The sequence below is a fragment of the Microtus oregoni genome, unplaced genomic scaffold (assembly GCF_018167655.1).
Source record: "Microtus oregoni isolate MIOR12 unplaced genomic scaffold, Mior012 000079F_ref0000094, whole genome shotgun sequence".
NCBI classification, from domain to species: domain Eukaryota; kingdom Metazoa; phylum Chordata; class Mammalia; order Rodentia; family Cricetidae; genus Microtus; species Microtus oregoni.
Window position 1 is genome coordinate 602,174 of NW_024544537.1, and position 22,444 is coordinate 624,617.

The window sequence follows — 22,444 nt, forward strand, 5'->3', positions numbered from 1 at the left end:
CATGATTTTGTAATGAAAAGTTTGTTTTGGCTTCATTCTCAAAGTAATTTAAAAGACAAATTACACTTATCTTGAGGAAGTATAATCCCTTTTAACCTCCTTTCTCCCTCTCATTAATGGCAATAAAGCAGTTTGATATCTTCCTGTTACATTAGTAAAATAACAAACACCAAAACAGAGAAAGGTGATTTAATTTATGCTTAGAATAATATTCTTTGATGTTATAAAAGTTTAAAAACAAAGCATAGGGAGAGTGGTGGAGGACAAGAAGAAATTATCTCTTGACATATAAAACTGTTTCTTAGAGAAAATATTATCTCAAATGACCTTCAAAATAGACAGAATTTTAACTACCTGATTAAATTTAAGGAAAATCACAAAACCCAAGGAAAATATATGAAAAACATATGAATGAAAAACCATTAGTTTCTTTTAAAAAGCATTAGATTTTCTTAAAAGATGATCCAAATTGTGACTAATATCATATGACTACCAGAAATATTCACTAGTTTGTACTAATTTGGTTTCAATAAACAAATAACAGAAAATATTTTTATTATTTCATATAAATTATACAGTATAATTAGTTTGTATTGACATTTTCAAACATGAATAGAACATATATGAGTAATAGCTGCACTTCCTTAGGTAACTGTTGTGCTCCCAACTACTGAACTTTCTGCTTTTCGAATAAATCCCCTTGTACTTTTGTGATGTACCTTTCTGTTTAGATTCCACGTAAGAAAGTTTTGTGTGATACTTGTCTTTTTTAAGTCTGTCTTATTTCACTTAATGAGATGATGTTCAACTCCAACAATTTTTTGAAAAGTACATCGATTTATTACTTCTGAATGAATAATACTCTGCTCTGTAGCAAATACACAATAATCTACTGTATCGGTTATTTTCTTCATCTATTCATTTGTTGATGGGTGCTTAGGGTGATTGCATTATTTGGCTATTGTTAATGCTGTACTTATAAGCATAGATATGCAAGTATTGTGTGTGTGTGTGTGTGTGTGTGTGTGTGTGTGTGTGTGTGTGTGATGTTTACATGTATGTATTCAGGTGGAAGCCAGGGATTGAAGTTGAATGCCTTTCCATCAATCTTGACTATAGTTCTTGATACAGGTTTCTCACTGTACCTGGAGGCTGCCATTTTGGCTAGACTGGTTGGCCAACAAGCCTCCAGATCCTTCTGTCTCTATCTTCCAGCTCTGAGATGATAGGTGTATGCTGCCATGCCAGGCTATTTTTTTCATAGGCCTGAGGATTCAAACTCTGGTCTACTGGCATGCATAGCAAGCTCTTTATCCAGTTAGCTATCAATCAGTCCATATTCACATTCGCATATCTATATTATATGTTTGCTTTTATTTTAAGGGTGTATATCAGAGGATTGATGTAACTAAATCATATGGTAGGTAGATTTATTTTTAGTTCTTTTATTGTCTCTATGCTATTTTTCATGGTGTCTAGACCAATTTGCATACTGCCAAAGATTGTGTAATGATTACCTTTCCCTTAGATCATTACCAGCATTTGTTGTTTCTTTTTAGTTTAGTATATAGAATTTCAGCATAGCTTGACTTCCTTCCTTCCCTCCTTCCTTCCTTCATTCCCTTCGTCCCTCCCTCCCTCCTTCCTTCCTTTCTTCTTTGTGGTTTTATTTTGCTCAGTTTTTTTGAGACAAAGTCACATTATATAGCCTAGGCTAGTTTCAGACTCACAACTCTCTTGCTTTAACCTCTCAAGTACTGGGATTACAAGCTTTTACCAAACACAATGTGGTTTGAATGTAGTTTTGATTTGCATTTCTCTGAGAGCTAAAGATAGTGAACATTTTACCATATGCATAATAGTCACTTATATTTTTCACTTGAGACATGTCTGCTCATTACCACTGTCTAGTTACTTTTGAATTATTTGCTTCACTAGTGGAGCTCTTTGTAACAGGAGAGGGCTACTTGTTCATCTGGCCTCCTGACTAGCTTGGCCCCAAAATAACCATACAGAAACTGTATTAATTAAAACATTACTTGGCCCATTAGCTCTAATTTCTTATTGGCTAACACTTACATATAAATTTAACCCATCTCCCTTGATCTGTGTATCACCACGAGGTCGTGGCCTACCAGCCAAGTTCCAGCACGTCTATCTCTGGTAGTTCCATGGCATCTCTCTGACTCTGCTTTCTTCCTCCCAGAATTCAGTTTCATCTTCCCCACCTACCTAAGTTCTGCCTTATCAGGCCAAGTCAGTTTCTTTACTAATTATCCAATACAAGAAACACATAGAAAGAAGGACCCCCTGCACCAGCTTTTTATTGTTGTTGTTGTTGATGATTATTTTTGTTTATTCCTTATATATTCTGTATATCACCTGTGAGATACATGGTTAAGATCTCATTTTCATTCAGTATGCTGTCTGTCACTCAGATAATTGTTTTTTTACATGTGCAGAAGCCTTTCAAATTTCAAACAATCCTATTTATTACTTTTTCACATTATATTCTGTGTTGCCAGCATCCTATTCAAATGTCTTTGTCCATGCCTGTGTCTTGAAGTATTTAATTTGAGCAATTTCTAAGTCTCAGGACCTACATTAAATATTTTATCTATTTTGTCTTAATCTTGGTGAGAGATAGTTAGAGATAGGGATCTATTTTCCCAACAGCACTTGTTTTAAAAGTCTGTCTTTCTTCCCCTATATTTTTGCCATTTTTGAACCGAATCAGAGACCATATCTTCATTGGCTTAATCCTCAGTGCTCTCTTGCATTCAATTGGTTGATATGTCTGTTAAGGGCCCAGTATCATGCTGGATTTGCTATTATGGTTCTATATTACAACTTAAAATCCAGTATGATGCCTCCAGCATTGTTCTTTTTACTCAAGATGTATTTGAATATTTGGGGTTTTCTGTACTTCAATATGAATTTTAGAGGTAATTTCAAGACCAAGCAGATGGAGTATGTCATGGGACTTTTTTAAAATGCAATTTTCAAAATATTTTTTCTGCCTATTTTTTTATCTATTTTGTATTTTTTCTTGATTTGGAGCTTTATTGGTTTTATTAAATTCTAAGTATTCAACCAACTTTCCTTGAGCTAAATTATCTGTTTTGGTAGTAATCTACAACTTACTGATATTAACATGGTGGTAATGGAGGAGCTGGCCATTACAGGTGTGGCATATTCATTTTCTAGTTGACTTAACTAGTATGATGGGTCCATAAAAGACATTGGCCTACCCTTCCCATTGGCTCTGGGTAGATATTTTTCTTTTTAATACATTTTTAATTTGAGAGGGAGGAGCATGGAATGAGTTGGAGGGGAGAAATGGAAAGGGGAATATGATGTAATTATATGCTTACTTTTAAAATTCATAATTTTAACTTGCTTACAAAGTAGCAGGTTTTCTTATGGAATTTTTGTGGGAATGTTTAGGATAGCTTTGGATCTTTGTAGATTGCTTTCAGTAATATAACCATTTTCCTTATATTAATTCAGTCTTTTCACATGGAGTTCTTTCCCTCTTCTATTGTCTTCAATGATTCTTAATGCCTTGTAGTTTTTATTGAAAAAGACCTTTCTCCTTCTTATCTAGGTTTATTTTGAGATATTAATGTTGAATACAATACTTCTCTCTTTTTTTGTTCTTATTTGGCTGTTACACGGGTTTTTGTTTTGTTTTGTTTTGTTAGCTCATGCATCAGATGTAGATCCTGCTCCTACTGCCAGGTGCCTCATAGATAGTCCAAGTTTCAGCACTGTCTCCCACATATGGGGGGCCTGGTTTGGTCCCATGGAGGCTCCATAGCTGTCTGAATGGAGGTTATGAGTTTCCATGAGCTTGGTTCAGCTGTCTCTGTAGATATCTCCCTCATGATCTTGACCTCCCTTGCTCAGATATTCCTTCCTCCCTCTTTTTTGATTTGATTCCTGGAACTCGGCCTGGTGCTTGGCTGTGGATCTCTGCATCTGGTTCTCTCAGTTACTGGATGAAGGCTCTGTGATGAGAGTTGGGGCATTCACCAATCTGATTACAGGGGAAGACCAGTTCAGGCTCCTTCTCCACTATTGCTAGGAGTCTTAGCTGCTGTCATCCTTGTGGATTATTGGGAATTTCTTTAGCTTCAATTTTCTCCCTAATCCCAAAGTGGCTCTCTCTATCAAGATATCTCTTTCATTGCTCTCCCACTCTGTCCCTCCCCCAAATGGACCATCCTGGTCCATCATGTTCCCTTTCCCACATCCCCTTCCCTCTACTTGCCCCCATTCCCAGTTTACCCAGGAAATCTCATTTATTTTCTCTTTCCAGGGAGATCTAGCCATCCCTCTTGGAGTCCTTATTACCTAGCTTCTCTGGTATTGTGGATTGTAGCCTGATTATCCTTTGCTTTACATCTAATATCCACTTATGAGTGAGAATATATGGTGTTTGTCTTTCTGAATCTGGGTTATCTTACTCAGGATGGTTTTCTTTTTCCTATATATTTTGCCCTGTTTGCTCTGCTATGTGTTACTTTCTTACTTTTGTTTACTTTTAGATTTTGCTTTCTGTAGACTACTTTGAATCTTTCATATTTTAATAATTTAAAATATCTTCCGGAACTTTTCATTTTTTTGCTCTGAAATTGAGTATATGTTTTGATATGAAGGTTTTCCGACATAATGTTGCCACCATGAATTCATCCCATGAACATAATAAAAAAGTCTACTTTGGCATTGTAAATTATTAAAATATTTATAAACTTAATGAACAAACATTTGTCCAACTCTCAGATATTAATATTTTAAAACAACAAATGGAAATATTTTAAATTGTTTTTTAGCTAGAAATTATAATTTCACCATTTTCTCCCTTTCCTTTCTTTCCTCCATACCTTCCTCCATACCCATGTAAATCACCCTTGCTCTCTTTCAAATTCATGGCACCTTTTTCTTACCCGTGTGTGTGTGTGTGTGTGTGTGTGTGTGTGTGTGTGTGTGTGTATGTATACCTACATACAAGATAGAGATAGATAATGTGTATATAAATTACAACCTACCTGGTCTATATAATGTTACTTGTATGTATATATTTTTAGTGCTGACCATTTGGTATTATATAACCAATTGTTGTGCTCTTCCCTGTGGAGATTTATTTCTCCCACTCTCAACATTCCTTAATTGGTTGTAGTTCTTAGTGTAGGGTTGAGGCTTCTAGAGCTTTCTGTCTTCCACATTAGCATATCCGTAGGAGTCCTTTTCAGGTTTTGTTTAATCAGTCCTGTTGGTGAGGGTTTGTGATTGTAGCTTTTCAGACATTTCTAGGAGATATACTTTCACAGAAAACTCCCGGAATCTCTCTGGCTCTTACAATCTTTCTGTCCCCACTTCTGTAGCGTATCATGAGTTCCATGGGCAAATAGCCCATGACTATCAGCAAAGGTAGGCAGCAAGATATGACAGTAAGAATAGACGAGCAGGGGACTCCATGGTTGAGAGTGTTTGCTGGTACTCTGGAGGACTGGAGTTTGATTCTCACAACCCACATCCATGCTTTACAGCCTCTTCTAACTCCAGCTTTGGGGGATCTGACAGTCTTCTGGCTTTTTTGGCTACTTGCACAAGACACATACATATAAGTAAAAGTTAATCACTAAAAATCAAGATTAGAAGTTCAAAGTGTGGTGAAATGGATATGGTTAGAATCCTTTGGTGTCTCATTGTAGTTAATTATATTTATGAACAATCATATGAGAAAAAGTAGCTATTGAATTTCGTAGGTTCTAAGTCAATAATCAGTGTACTGCCTCACCAATAAGATGGTAAATAGAAGTCAGGGATTGAGTGAAATGAAGTTCGGAAAAATAATATTTTAACTATCCTTCAGTTTAACTATGTTTTCTTATCCTTCAATTATAAATGTAGGTAATATAGTACAACAGTCTTGGCAAAGAATACCATATCAGGTCTAAGTGTGCATGATCTTGCCTTGCATCTGGGAACTTCTCCTTTGGATGTTCTCTTCTCCTTTCCTAACTCATCAAAGTGTCCCTGTGTCTGGACTATACACAGGTAGTTTGCCTGGAGCACCTGCTTGTTTTCTGCCTATTTGGAATTTCGATACAAGACAGATAGGGAGTACCAATGTGGTCAGCCTCAATAAACCACTCTAACCTCTGAATCTCTAGTGATTTCACTGGACAAACTCCTCACTTACAGGTTGATGCATTTTTTTGTTTCCAGGGGAAGAGTTCGCTCTGTGTGACCCTGCAATGGGCAGGAGAGTAAAGCAGGATGCCTACACGCGAACTCTTGTGCATTCTGCCTCTCTTTCCCTGATATGAGCCGGCAGCATATTCTCACAACTCTGTAATGAATCTCAGGTCCGAGTAGGAACAACTGTGAAGCTCCAAAAGTCTCCTTAACACATGCTAATGTGAAGGTGATTGTGGGGATAACCACACAGTGATGATAGCAGCAGTGGTTTGTAGAATGACCATTTCTTTCAATATAGCTCCAGTGTCATTTGTGGACTGCCAAAGGGAAAGAGATTGCTGAAAACCTGGGATGTGAGTAGTAGTGAGGAACAGCAGCAGATATAGTGCCTGTGGCCAGAGGTACAGTTTACTTATGAAATTAGAAAAAAAAATAAACACATGCCCCGGAAAGTTCGCACTCTGTATCCTTCAAATGATTTAGTACATAGTTAACTCCCCCTAAAGTGAGGAGACGAGAAAATGAGTACAATCTGGATGATGAGTTTATTCTATTTGCACTTCTCTTTCTCTGTTCACAAGGAAAGAAAGGCCATAGAAAATGTAGGCACCTTTTCAGTGGATGTGCTACTAGCGTCCCCACCCCTCCTTACCATTGCAGCTTGGCGTCATCACTGTGTCTGAGCCTGTAAATGGTAAATGGATCACTAGTGACTTGAGTCAGCTTTCTTGAAGAAAGGTGATTTTCATTCACACCTTTGTATTTCTGACTATTGCATCTGAATGTTTGATATAAAATGGCATATTCTTTTAATTTCCTACAAGTTACATGGGCCATTTTAGTTAGAGGAAGCCACAAAGAAAAAATCCGAAAGGTCCGACTAACAATAAAAGCAAAACATACTTTTTAGTCATGTGTGTGTGTGTGTGTGTGTTTTGTTTTTTGTTTTTGAGACAGGGTTTTTCTGTGTAGCTTTGGAGCCTGTCCTGGAACTTGCTCTGTAGACCAGGCTGGCCTAGAACTCACATAGGTCTGCCTGCCTCTGCCTCCCAAGGGCTGGGATTAAAGGTGTGTGCCACCACTGCCCAGAACATGTTTATAATTTCGTCATGATGATGGTATCCTTTAATATCTGGCATTCAACATCTAAGTATTAACTGGAGACTAGTTACATCTTGGAGAAGCACAGAGCACAGCCTACGGTAATACCTTACACTTGATGAAATCATGTTGTCACCAAATCCACTTCATGTGCATGTCTTTCAACTGAGAAAGTTCATATGCTTTATGGAGAAAAATCTAAGTATTCAGTAGCTTCATCAATTTTTAGCAATCCTTGAAAAGGATAAAGGCAAAAATAGATAACTCCTAATAGCCACCATCTCATATATGCTCATATATGTTTTGCCTTTAAAAATTCCACTTAATTTTATTTTATTCATGGGCTGATTCACTTCACTTAGCATTTTCAAAGCTTATTTATGTACTGCAAATTGATAATACTTCCTCACCTTGATCTCAATAATTTTGGGAGGTGGACCTTGTTCTGTAGCTCAAGCTGACCTGAAGGTCACTATAGTGCCCAGTTTGGCTTCAAGTTAGCCGTCTCCCATAGCTTCTGATGTTTTAGGATTGCAAGTACAGTCACCATTCCCAGAATAGAAAAGGCAGGGTGAAAAAAGGTTAAAGCAGTTAAGAAATACCCCAAAGTTAGGAGTGTTGAATAGGAGGACTTACCACAGGGCAGAAAACCCTGATGGCTCTTTGGACTGGAGAGGGAGGGGGAAAGGAGTGGGGGGAGGGGGAGAACGGTGGGAGGAGGGGGAGAAGGGTGGGAGGAGGGGGAGGGAAATGGGAGGCTGGGAGGAGGTGGAAACTTGTTTTTTTTTTCTCCTTTTCTCAATAAAAAAAAAGAAAATAAAAAAAATAAAAAGAATCAAAGAAAAAAGATGTCTTAGAGGCAGGCATTGAGGAGTGGGAAATTTATTTACCATGCTGCCTTTGTGATCCTTATGAACTCTTGGGGATTGTGCATTTTGCGGGTAGTTCCTAATCATCATATCATTCCCTCAGCCTTGGAAGATGCTTAGGTCAACTTCAACGTACTGGCCACAGATGAGAGGGATCAGGTGGAAAAAGAAAAGATTCATAAGGAAATAAGGATAGAAGTTACTGGTTATCTTAGACAGAACTTTAAGTTGATGGGATTTACTTCTACTGCTAAGCCTGGGCTTCCTAACACATGCTGGTATCAATGTTACAGGTTGTTCTCATACTACTGTATAGTTCCACTGCTTAAAGACATCCTGACAATGGCTCATAGAGGTAGAATACACACAGGAAAAGAGTGAACACAGTTACCTGATTGTTGTGCGTGGAAGGGCCTGCTGAAACAGTAAGCTCTTAGCTGACAGCTGAGAACATTGATTTAGGAAGCATCCTCACTCTTTTCGAACTCCTAAGAGTGACATGGTGCCTAAATCAATTTTTGCAGAGTGATTCATACTGACCACTTTTTCTTCTATATGTTTGGAATTTTGTTGCACGCTAGGTAGAGGGTGCCTATATAACTAATCACAATGAAAAAAATAAACTAAAAATAACTTCCTTTCTTTTTTAATTAATTAATTTATTTTTTTGTTGAAAAAAAATGTCTGCCTCCTCCCCACCTCCCATTTCCCTCCCCCTCCTTCCACTCCTCTCCCTCTCCCCACTCCTCTTGCCCTCCCCTTACTCCATTCCCCCTCCCTCTCGAGTCTGAAGATTCCCTGGCCTGTGGGAAGTCCAAGGTCCTCCTCTGTCCATCCAGGTCCAGGAAGGTGAGCATCCAAACAGGCTAGACTCCCACAAAGCCAGTTCATGTATTAGGATCTAAACCTAGTGCCATTGTCCTTGGCTTCTCATCAGCCTTCATTGTCCACCATGTTCAGAGAGTCCGGTTTCATCCCATGCTTATTCAGTCCCAGTCTATCTGGCCTTGGTGAGCTCCCAATAGATTAGCCACACTGTCACAGTGGGTGGGTGCACCCCTCGCGGTCCTGACTTCCTTGCTCAGGTTCTCCCTCCTTCTGCTCCTCATTTGGACCTTGGGAGCTCAGTCCCGTGCTCCAATGTGTGTCTCTGTCTCTATCTCCATCTATCGCCAGATGAAGTTTCTAAGGTGATATGCAAGATATTCATCAGTATGGCTATAAAATAGGGTCATTTCAGGTTTCCTCTCCTAAGTTGCCCAAGGTACGAGCTGGGGACATCTCCCTGGACACCTGTGAGCCCCTCTAGAGTCAAGTCTCTTGCCAACCCTAAGATGGCTCCCTTGATTAGGATATATACTTTCCTGCTCCCATATCCACCCTTCCTTTATCCCAAACATCCCATTCCCCCAAGCTCCCCCCATTCTCCCCTTCTCACTTTTCTCATCCCATTTCCCCTTACCCCCATCCCAACCCACCCCCACGTTCCCAGTTTTTTTCTGGTAATCTTGTCTACTTCCCATATCCAGGCTGATGACTATATGTTTTTCTTTGGATTCACCTTTTTATTTAGCTTCTCTAGGATCACAAATTATAGGTTCAATGTCCTTTATTTATGGCTAGAAAACGATTATTAGTGAGTACATCCCATGTTCATCTTTTTGGGTCTGGGTTACCTCACTCAGGATAGTGTTTTCTATTTCCATCCATTTGCATGCAAAATTGACTATGTCATTGTTTTTTACCGCTGAATAGTACTCTAATATGTATATATTCCACACTTTCTTCATCCATTCTTCCATTGAAGGGCATCTAGGTTGTTTCCAGGTTCTGGCTATTACAAATAATGCTGCTATGAACATAGTTGAACAAATGCTTTTGTCATATGGGCATCTCTTGGGTATATTCCCAAGAGTGGTATTACTGGATCTTGGGGTAGGTTGATCCCGAATTTCCTGAGAAATTGCCACACTGCTTTCCAAAGTGGTTGCACAAGTTTGCATTCCCACCAGCAAAACTCAAGTCCAAATGGATTAAAGACCTCAATAATAGTCTGAACACACTGAACCTGATAGAAGAGAAAGTGGGAAGTACTCTACAACATATGGGCAAAGGAGATCACTTCCTATGTATATCCCCAGCAGCACAGACATTAAGGACAACATTGAATAAATGGGACCTCCTGAAACTGAGAAGCTTCTGTAAAGCAAAGGACACTGTCACTAAGACAAAAAGGCAACCCACTGACTGGGAGAAGATCTTCACCAACCCTGCAACAGACAAAGGTCTGATCTCCAAAATATGTAAAGAACTCAAGAAACTAGACTGTAAAATGCTAATCAACCCAATTATAAAATGGGGCACTGAGCTGAACAGAGAATTCTCAACAGAAAAATGTTCAAATGGCCAAAAGACACTTAAGGTCATGCTCAACCTCCTTAGCGATCAGGGAAATACAAATCAAAACAGCTTTAAGATACCATCTTACACCTGTCAGAATGGCTAAAATCAAAACCACCAATGATAACCTTTGCTGGAGAAGTTGTGGAGGAAGGGGTACACTCATCCAATAACTTCCTTTCTGAATCTTATAGATTATCTTGGGGAAGAAATGTTGAAATGCTGCAGATACGCTTATGAATTTTCATTGCTATGGGGAGACTATACCGTGGCACTTCCTGGGAGGTAGAGAGCAAAAGGAGGCCTTCTTGTGAATTCTTACACATTCTGCCTATATCCTTTTCCCCTTATTACCAATCTATACATCCTATTATCATTTGCATAATTCTTAGCCCTGAATAGAACTATGTGCTGGGGTACATATTTTCTTATTACATTTGAAGTGTAGATATGTTGAAATTACAATTACACTGACCAATGCTTTTAAATTACGTCAGATAGTACACCTGCTGCCAATTTCTTATCTAACATCTTGATAACAAGCACATGTATTATACCTCATGTAAAATAATTATACATTTAAATATTAATATTGTTCATGGAGATGATTAATTTCCTTTGAAATCCTAACTATTTCAGTTGTTACATTGCTCTGAGTGCCTGACCCTGACAAGTTGCCAATAAGATTCACCAGACTGCCTAAGAGATCTTCATATAAAGATATTTAAGACTCCTCTTGAGGAGGACACAGTGACATACACCTATAATCCCAACGCTTGGGAAGGTAAGCAGGAGTAATTCCGGGAGTTGGAGACCAACCTAGGATACAGTCTGAGTTCAGGCCAACCTTAGCAAGAGAGGAAGACCCTGTCTCAATTTTTTAAAAAGACCCCTTTAAATGAATTTTTATATTGGACCAGGTTAGCTGATTACTAATAGGCAATGTGTTTCTTCAAAGTGAATAGATTTATATAGTCTTGAATTTTATCTGCGACAAGGAAGAAATAGTTTTATAGATTATATTTAAAGGAGTTGCTGGAGGCAACTTCATAATTACAAGTCAGGATGGTGTAATTTCATAGTTACCAAACAGTGTACCTAAATGGTGGGATATAATTAGGGTTTTATGGTCAAGTTGAACTTTTTGAAATGATGATGCCCCCCTGACAGAATGTGGGCCTATTATGGAACTTTAGTCCAGACCCATAATTGTATATAGAAAAATTCAAAACTCAAGCTATGAAAATATTTTTTTTTCATTTTCAAAACATAAATTACCTTGTGAGTCTCAAGTAGGAAAAACGACAATCTTTTATGTAGTTAATGGAGGTAGAAATGAGTCTAGACAAAATAACTTTTCTTTGGCACTGACAAACTGTTAAATCTCTTGAAGTTACTTATAAACATACCTTCAGTTATGTTAGCTACATTAAAAAATTGAAGATGCAGCTGTGCGGTGGTGGCGCACGCCTTTAATCCTAGCACTTGGGAGGCCGAAGTAGGCAGATCTCTGTGAGTTCGAGGCCAACCTGGTCTACACGAGCTAGTTCCAGGACAGGCTCTAAAGGTACAGAGAAACCCTGTCTTGAAAGACCAAAAAAAAAAAAATGAAGACGCATACACCAAGAACACACTCTCTAATTAATGCTTAATGCTTTAAATTTTATTAAAACTTACTGTTATAAATTTGATTTGACTGGGTCAATGGAAAGAGAAGTTGCATTTGTGAAATTAGCTTGTTAGCATTGTACTGCGATCTTAAAGATATATGGAGTTATGTTATTGTTAACAAATGTTTTCCTTTATAAGGAACCAGTGTGGAGCAGAGGGGGTTTTACATTGTCTATAACTAAAGTATTTCTTCAATCAAATACAAATATACTATGCATGTAAAAAATACAAGAAAGTTTGCTTTCACTATACTTAGCACTCTCCTGCCTACAGCTACCATTTTCTTCTTCTATGGGAGAGTGCACTTGAGTGGCCCACATGCCTTCACAACTGTGCGCAGAGCATTTCCAGCATCATGTCATCCATGCTGACTGCGCCAATGATGGGTCTGAAAAAGAGTTCAGTGATGGCGTCAGTACTGATGAATCTCAGCAGGAAAAGGGCGCTATTCAGTTCAGCCGATCTGATCTGGTATTCTCTCTGCATCATCCTGATGTGCTCGGTGAGGATCTGCTGGGTTCTCCACTGAAGGCCCTGGATGTATTTCACGCACTGCAGGCCAGGCAGATCTGGAAGTAGAAAAATCACATGATTTCAAATAGCTCAATACAGAGATCTTACGTTTTTATTCAACATTAGATTTTTTTTTGTCCCTTTCCAGTTAAAAAGGGCTCCAGCTTCTTGATTAAAAGTGCTTTCTGGGGGCAAGAATAACATGCTAAAAACAGACCTAAGTTTTCAGAAACAACACTTCTAAGAATGAAAGAACATGCACTGATTTCTATTGAATGTGCAGTAGGTTTGAGCACATTTAGACAACACTGGTGGCGAGCCAACAAAAGTACACTTAGAATATAACTGAATGCATCACAGCTCCGGATCATGTTCTGTGAAAAGAGAAAGAAACTGATGTTATTTCAAGAGAAATATACCTATGAAAAATATACCAATTGATAATGATATGAAGTTTTGCCAGGTTGCAACTATTTTACCATTCCTTTCCACAATTATACCTACTTCCAGTCATGAGATTGTAACCCTCAAAACCACGAACTTCTGTGTTTTGTATTATTGGACTCCAAGGTGATGTTTACTTCAGAGGTTCATAATGAATTAAATGCTAAGGATTAATATTTTACTCACTAACCATGCTTTCCAAATTGGAAAAAAGTTTTAAAAATATGATTCTAATTCATGTTCCAAAGGGTTCTTTTGGAGAAAAGTACTGACAGAAAAGTCTTTTTAGAAGTATCTTCTTAGTGGTATTAAAAGGTTCAAAGATAGACATAAAAGCATCACAGAGTGTAAGATGATTTGAAAGTAACTTTGAAACAGATTTAGTTAAATGATGATATAATTTTCCTTCCTTTTTCTACAAAATTTAAAAAATTCAAATTTAAAACATGATGCTTTAAAAATCAAAACCGTGACAGAAAAGAAACATTCCTATTATAGACACATATCAAATCATAAAAAGGAACACAATAAACACTTATCTAGATTACAATTCTAACTAAAACAATCCACGTATTAACATCCTCCTTTCGGTTCTGTCCTGACACTCAAGCTTTAATCTCTATCTGATTGTGTTTATATCCCACTGACAAAGCTTCTCTAGGTCTACTTCCAGTTTGCCAAAGCTTCGTTTTGTGAAGGCACCCAGTCACATTTCACAGCACAGTCACTGGCCTTCTCCTTAAAGTGACAAGTTCTTTTTCTTTGCATTAAAAAAAAAATCTTTTCAGGGTACAAACAAAGAGGGTTCCTTATGGCATTCTCATTTGTACTGTTTTGTTTGGCCCTTCTTTCCAACTCCTCTTCACATCTTCCTGCCCCACCCTGGTACCTGTACCCTTCTACCCACACAAAACTTCCCTTCAGTGGAGATAGATAAAACTGCTGGACTCCACAGTTTACATAGCACCTTAGCCTTTACTTAGCTCCTTATGTTAAAACCTAGTTACATGTTCATATATAATTTAAAACCTTGTGTATCTTTGTTATATGTAAAGTTTTAAACATAAAAACAAGGGGATACAGAAAGGTAATAAGGAAAGAGGCCCCATGTTCTATAGACGTCACACCTTGCACAAATGTGGGTGCATTATTATTATTTAAAAACATACAATTTGGCGGGATACACTCCTATTGGGAGAGGACTCAAAAATAGAGGAAGAATGTGAGTGAGGAGAGAGGGAAGGAAGGAGGGAGGAGAAGGGAGGAAGGTGGGAGGAGGGAGGAGTGTGCGTTAAGGGGAGGCAAAGGCTATGAAACAGGGTCAAGGAAAGTGGGAAACTGCTGGAAATACCAACTTCTGAAAGCTAAGACCTTGGTCTCCACTTTGAATCTCAATAGAGCAGGATTAACAATTGCTGTAAAGAGGGAGAAAACTGTTTCTCATGTGGTCTCAAAAAAATCACCTGAGCGCCTGGCGGTGGTGGTACACGCCTTTAATCCCAGCACTTGGGAGGCAGAGGCAGGCGCATCTCTGTGAGTTCGAGACCAGCCTGGTCTACAAGAGCTAGTTCCAGGACAGGCTCCAAAACCACAGAGAAACCCTGTCTCGAAAAAAAAAAAAAAAAAAAAAAAAAAAAAAAAAAAAAAAACACCTGAGCTACTTGTGTTGTGTTTTGCAGACTTGCAGAATCTGGGCTGGGCTGAACTACTAACTAACTCCTGAAGGGGAGGAACTTAGAAAGACTTATCACCCCCCCTCCATCCCTCCCCCCCCCCCTGCACACAACACAAACTCTTCTTAAAGGCACATTTGGAAAACAGGAATGTAAGCAGAGCATGTGTGAAATGAGCAAAAACGATTTGTTGTTTTTAAAAGTTATGTTACTGAACTTCACGGGCAGCTAAAGAGGGAAGAGAGAGCCATGTCCCACGAAGGCAGAAACTTGTGTAGCAGCAGATAATAAAACTAGAGGGGGGGGGCAAGTAAAAAGCTTACTCCTCACCCAATCCACTTAGTACGGAGTTTCTGGCAGAAGCTCACCCACTTGGCAGGGTATTCAGGATGTGTCCGTCAGCTTCGCATCAGGAGGCGTCACGTGGGCTCCAACACGCCTATAGCCGCTGAAAATTCCTAAGTGTCTGTGTGTAGGGATGGTGCTTTTCTGACCTGGAGAGACAGTGCACAAGGCTTACCTGGGTTAAAGAGTACGGTCCCCTTCAGATAGGCGTACTCCTTGGTATCGATGTTCAGACTCCAGCACTTGATAAAGAAGCTCTTTATGACTTGGATTGCAGCAGCTGAGGGCAGGTGCACAGCCTCCGCGGATGGCTGCTCTGTGGTCAGGGTATCTGCAGGCTCTGCGCCCTCGGCCTCCTGCTGCCTGGTAGTGAGCATCTTCTGCAGCACGCTGGGCTCAGAGATCTCCATCATCTCGAAGTGCAGGTGATCTTGGGCCAACTCAAGCATGAGTAGGGGCGCCCAACAGCTCCGTACCAGCACCAGCTGCTGATCCAGGGGCAAGATCTGGAAGCAGGGCAGGTACTTGACGAAGCGCAGCGTCTTCAACAGGCCAGCTGATGCTGCCTCGTACACCACCTGTGGATTTTTGAGTGCCAACGGACGCTGCACGCCAGACGAGGCATCCCACAAGGGGGCCCTAGGCTGCTCTTCCAGATCGGCGGGCATTTGATCCGCGTTCTCGGGTGTGCCAGAGGCAATGCCGCTCTGCTGGGGCTGCTCTTCACCGCACACGTAGCTGCGGTACAGGACCGCCAAGGCGTGTGCTCTCTGCAGCCCCTCAGGGCCATGCACACTCTGCGTACAGTAGGACAGCTGCCACCACTCGCCTCCACGACGTGACTCGGGAGCTTCCGGAGCCACGTGCGTCTGCTTGGCGCTAGTGAGCAAGCTGTACAAGATGCTGCCCTGTCTTGGGTGCTCCTCTCCGCAGAAGCAACAGCGATACAGGAGTGAGGGGGCCCGGCCAGCCGGCGGCCCCTCTCTGCCCACCAGGGGCTCGGCGCTGCCGCAGGCGCAACCCCAGCACGGAGCTCCGAATCGCGCTCTGGGCGCCTCGGTCACTGCATTTGACTGCTTGGCGCTGGTGAGCATAGAGTAGAGGATGCTGCCCTGGCGCGGGTGGTTCTCCCCGCAAAAGCAGCAGCGGTACAGGAGGGGCATGGCTTGCCCGCCGGGCAGTCCCTCCCCACCCACGACGGACTGAGAGCCGCAGGCGCAACCCCAGCACTGAGCCCCCAAGCGCACCTTGGGCTCTTCTGGAGCTGCCTGCTTCTGCTTTGCACTCATCAGTAGATTGTAGAGGATGCTGCCCTGCCACGGGTGGTCCTCACCCGCCATGGCCAGAGGCTCCTGCTGTCCTTTCTGCCCAGTGGCTGCCGCCTGGGACTTATTTATACTGAGCGCGCACGCAAGCGCGTCCGCCTCCTCCGCCTGGACAAGGGCGCAGAGGGGGGTGCGCCTTTGCGCTTGCATGTGTGCGCTCCTGACCTCAGAAGTTCAAAGGGGCAAACACTCCTTAGAAGCTGGAAATCCAAGGGGAACGTCTCAGCGCTGGAGCTCGTGGACCCTCCCTTCCTTCTTCACTGTATCCTTTTTTCCCCTACCTAGAGAAGAGTAGTGAACCTGGGGCAGCGAGTTAGGGCTCTGTTCCAACTCTTGCCTTTGGACATCTAATCTATTTCCTTTTTGGGGGGAAGAAGTGCTTAAACAGGAAAACGGTCCATTTCTATGGCATCTTTATAAACTTTTATGGAGCGATCACAATTTGTATAACTTGCATTTTGTAAAACGTTTGGAAGGTGAGCTCTCGTTTACTAAGACCTTGAAAAGCGTAGACCCTAGACTAGTAGCGTCAGCATCATACACAGAGGCTGAAATGCTTTCTCTTCAGCCCCAGCCAAACTACCTGCACGTGAGTTTTAATGAAATCCATCCCCAGAATGCACATATGCACTTTAAATGTGAAAATTATTGGTGGAAGCAGTCAATAACAAATGTTCAATTTAATTCAATTAATCACCGATTCTGTCCTGGATGCTTGGGTCAAGGAGCTGGGGGCAGGGGTTGCGAACAGTATGCACTTGTAGCTGAATCGTGAGAACATAACAATCGCAGGGTTGTTAATGTGGGAACTTCTCATTCTTTTGTAGAAGCAGAAAGCTGATTACTGTCCGTTTCAAACCTTCCTAAGATACTAATGACAAAAACAAGATTCAGAAAGCCCGAATGCTGGGCATTTTTCTGGGAGCCTCCTTTCTTTAGTTTCACATGAGAATAGGGGATTCTCTTTATTCAGCCGTCTGGCTTTGTGTAACTTGCCAATTCTTATACCCACAAGCCCCCCAACTTTAAGAGCACCAGCCTTTGGCGTTACTGAACAGGAAAGGGGATTAGAACACAGCAATTGGTATGGGACCTCTCTCTCTGGTTTCCATTCTCCCTCTTCCTCTTCTGTTCCCTCCCCGTTCAGTTCTGTGGGGCCATGAAAACATAAGAAAATTGAGGGCACCCTCAGTTTTCCCTGTTGTCGTCTTGACAATTTCATACATGTGCAAACTTTACTGTGATCATATTCGCCCCTATTACCATCACTTAATCACCTTCTCCTGCTGATTTTCTTCTCCTCTTCATCCCAATTCATGTCCCCCTACTTCCTTGTTTTTTATTATTTATCTATTTATTTATTTATTTTTATCTTGTTTAATGTGGATCTTGTATAGGTAGCCATAACTGCTATGTGTTCAAGATGGCAATGGTTTTGTTTTGTACAAAAGAAAGAGTTTCGTAACATTCTTCTCTTATAGTCTTTTTGCCATAGCTTATGTAATACACCCTATGTCTTGGAGGCTTGATATGGATGTCACATTTAGGGCAGAGTACTCAACAGTTAATTTGTTTTCTACCTTTGATAGGTCCTATGTTACAGAGGTTTAATTTCTTGCCCCGTCATCTAATGAACTCCATTTAAATCCTGGTTTTGTTATTTTGTAGTTCCATGGCCTTAGGGAACATACTTCTTATTGTTGCTATAAAAAAGTTACCACCAATGTAGTGGTGAACAGCAACACAAATAACATAAATCTATCATATGACAGTTTGAGGAACCAGAAATCCAAAGTCAGTTTTACTAGACTAAAATGGCAGCACCATCCATTTCTGGTGGTTCAAAGGAAGAATCTATTGCTTTGCCTCCTCAGGCTTCTGCCTGCATTCCTTGGCTCTTGGACACATCAGTCCCTCTTCTGTCTCCATATTAACCTCTGATTTTTTTATGAAAGTTTGCGATTGTGTTAAATCCACCTACAAAATCCAGAAGGATATTGCCATCTTAAAATCCTAAACTTAATTACATCTACAAAACCTCTTTCACTCCATAAATAAATTCACAGCTTCTTATGACTAGGGCCTGCACACCTATGGGGGGCCCATTGTTCAACCTACCATAGGAAAGTTCCTCAGCACCTTACATGTAAAAAGTAGACAGTAGTATATAGGATATAGTTCTTATATATGAGTTCATTTGTTTAAAATAGTTAGAAGACTATTAAACATGGTAAGTCTCAGTTTTAGGACAGCAGGGGATACATTATGGAACAAGAAGTAATACTGAAAAGCACTATCATAACGCTGTCTCTCTTGCTGAAGCTCCTCATTCTCCATTCAAGCATTTGTCCCCACTTATCCTCTATATCCCCATTTCCAGATTCAAACTACTCAGGGGTATAGCACAAGTAATAAAAACCCAGGGACAGAAACTGGGCTTCAACCTGAGGGTCAAAAAAGCAAAACAGTCAGCCACTGGCTCTTACCTCTACCTCAGTCTGAAATGGCGATCCTGAGATCCTCCAGGAGTCTCAGAATGAGGCTGAGACTGAGAACTGTCTCCTCCTGTTTTATATTCCTTTCTAGGGCTGGGATTAAAGGCATGCACCACTTGGATTAAAGGCATGCACTGCCCAGTTTCTATGGCAAACTAGTGTGGTTCCTGGGATTAAAGGTGTGTGTTACACTGTCTGGTGTGAAAGACTGGCCAGTGGGGCTGTTTTACTCCCTGATCTTCAGGCAGACTTTATTTATTAAAATACAAATGAAATATCACTACACCTGGGTTGTGAGATCTACAAGAAGAATTCATATTGACAATGTTAACTCATTGCCCATTCCATTATTGTCATTTTGAATATTCAAGCTCCTGCATTAATTATACTTGATATTGCTGCTTAACAATCTTTTTTCTTAACCCCCAAGCAGCCTAGCTAAAACACAGGCTACCCAAGTCTTTCACCTTAATGTCAAAATGCTAGTTATAATTTTTTTCCAGACAAAGATTCTCTGTCTAACTTCCTCAGTTGTCTTGGATCTCACTCTGTAGACCAGGCTGGTCTCAAACTCAGAGAGATCCACTTGCCTCTGCCTCCCAAGTGCTGGGATTAAAAGTGTGCACCACCACCACCTGGCACTAGTTATAATTTTATTTTCTTCTTAGCCTCTGATGATCTGTTTCCTTAGTTAAACGATGCTTAGCAATTGTCTCTCCCAATCCATATCAAAGATGCTTGCATACAAGGAATCTGTCACTCCGTACCTACCAATTAGTTTAATGTTCTACATACAGTAGATCCTCAAAAATGTGCTTGTTGGGCAACTTTAACTTTGGAAAGAAAGAACATCGTAATCTGACAACATAAAGGCAGCCTGTTCCTACACAGTCGCTGTGTTGCTGACTCTTTAGGGAAGAAGCAGACTTTGTTAGATTCATAGCTCCTAGTACAAATGTTGTTACAATCCGTACAGCAAAGCAAAAAGAGAACTGAGTTAGCAGTTAAAAATTAGGACTCCTCTGTTCTCAAGATATAATGGGCTCTCAAAGTGTTCTTTGATTATTATTATTAAGAGATGTGAATTATACGGAGTCATGGCCTTCCTGAGACAATTTTATTAATGCACTTAATATATTTTATCATGCCCACTCCCTATATTACACTCATTTGCTGTCCTTTTTCTCAGTTTCATACAAGAAAGAAAATGTGGCAATCGTCATGGCTTATTCTGTCTGACATGTTCATTTTCCTTCCATTCTTTTTTTCTGCAAACAGTATGATTTCATTTTTCTTTATTTCTGAATCAACTGCGCTGTTCATGTGTGCTACACTGTCTTTATTCATTCATCCAGTGATGGACACTGACACTGGTACCATAAGCGTTATTATTACGAGTGCCATGGTAAGCATGGGTATATGTATCTCTGTTTCCCACTGAATTTGATTCCTTTGGGATATACGCCTAGTAGTGACAGAGCTTAATTATTTGGAAATTCTATTTTTAGGTTTTTTTTTTGCAGAACCTCCATACTGATTCCCATAGGGGTTGAATTACTTGTCACTACCACCAACCCTTATAGGTTAGGTTTCTCCTGTAATTTTGCTGGCATTTGCTGTTTTCTTTCATCATAAGAAACATTATTACTAAATGAAAGAGAGCTCCAGGGTAGATTTAACTTGCATTGTCCTGATGTCTAAGGACAAGGAACTTTTTTCACATATATTTATTGTGTTTCTTTTGAAAACTGTCTGGTTGGATCATTTTTCATTAATTAATTGGATTATTTGGAGCTTGGGTATGTAAAATTTTTAATTCTTTATATAGTTTAGATATTGAGCCATTGTCAAATACATAATTCAATTCAATGAATCACCCTTAGGTTAGCTTTTTCTGTCATGAAATGTGGACAAATTTCTATAAATCAATATTTGATGTGGGATTCTCCTCTGTCTCTGCCTACTTTGTTAAGCCTTTAAAAGACTTTTATATCTTCTTCTCACTCTGGTGATTTATAGAAACGTTTGCTGCCCCTTTGTTAAGTACAAATGGGAATATAGTAATCTAAATGTATATTCGTTTGCGTCTGATGTTCTGCCATTTAGCAAAGTAGTACGTAAAATAAAACATTACAAGCTATTTTTTTTCCTGTTTATTTTGTTCTGAAACAGAATCTGATATATCTCAGGCTGGCCTCAATCTGCTGTGTACTCAGGAATGACCTTGAACTTCTGATTCTCCTGCCTCTGCCTTTTGAATATTTGTATTATAGGCATGCATGACTACAATAGGTTTGAGCAGGGCAGGGGACTGATCTCAGGGGCCTCAGGAATGCTAGGCGAGTTGTCTAACAATTAAGTTACAGTCCTGGCTGTGAAGTAATTGTAATATGTGCACCTTAACTGAATGCCTTTCAAGGATTTCTTTAAGAATATTTTATTTTATTTACTATGTTTTAAAATAGCCTAGAAACTTAAACCCATTTTGTCTTACTTTAATTATAGATAACTCTTACGTATTTGGTGCATTTGAGTCTGGATTTTACGTTAGTGTATGTGACTGGAACTTGAGAGAAAGGTTAATTTGTAATGTGCTCATTGTTCCTGTTCTTTCTCAGTAGCTGAGTCTTCTAGTTTTTTCGCATTTTCCCTTGAAGTGGTGATCTGATCTTCTATTTACAACTCTGAAGGACTTTCTGAGCTCTTTGGATTGACTGTTTCTAAAGAGAGATTGCCTGTTTGTCCTTCAGAAGTATTCATCCTTGGAAATGTCAGGAGAAAACTGACTTCATATTTCCACTTTCCATTTTTTTTTTCGAACAAATGGCCCTTGGGAAGCAAAATCATCCAAATACACCAGTGTGTTTTGCTAGCCTGCTAGGCACTACAGGATTAGCAAAGACATAACCTTCTAAGGGAGACACAGAATTTCTCATTTGATTTGTTCCATAGTCTCAGGCCACTATGATAGTAAGACAAAAGGACACTTATCAAATTAACCTGTCATATGCTGAGTCTGTCCCTAACTGCAATTCAGATATCAAGACCAACTCATTGTGTGATGACCTTGGCCAGTTGGACACCTGCTTTGTGGAATCCATTATCTGTTCCAACTCAAGGTGGGAGTAAAGCTGTCCTGCCTGCCTGAACACAACCTTCAACTTCAAAGTCATGCAGCTTTCACTAAAGGATGCAGGAGTCAAGTCCATGTGGGGATAAGATTGGATAAAATTGTAAAACTGACCTTTGCCGGTAAACTATGTGACCTTAGAAGACAGGATGATTTGAAATTTGATCCAGTTTTTAAACCTGGGCTTATCAGATTGGATGCCATCGACTTCAGTCCTTTTAGTAAATGGGTGACAGAGAATATCAGTGGTGGTTTCTTTATTTTTCAAGGG

The 22,444-nt window shown here is 40.1% G+C and overlaps 1 protein-coding gene across 1 annotated transcript; it reads right to left on the minus strand.

The window, feature by feature from the left end:
* Positions 1-12,572: 12,572 nt before the first annotated feature.
* On the minus strand, positions 12,573-16,563 carry LOC121441578 (nuclear receptor subfamily 0 group B member 1-like). The gene is made up of 2 exons (XM_041642796.1): positions 15,399-16,563; positions 12,573-12,817 (listed from the first exon to the last, which is right to left on the minus strand). The coding sequence occupies exons 1-2, from the start codon at positions 16,561-16,563 to the stop codon at positions 12,573-12,575; spliced, it is 1,410 nt and encodes a 469-aa protein (XP_041498730.1).
* Between the last annotated feature and the right edge of the window lie 5,881 nt (positions 16,564-22,444).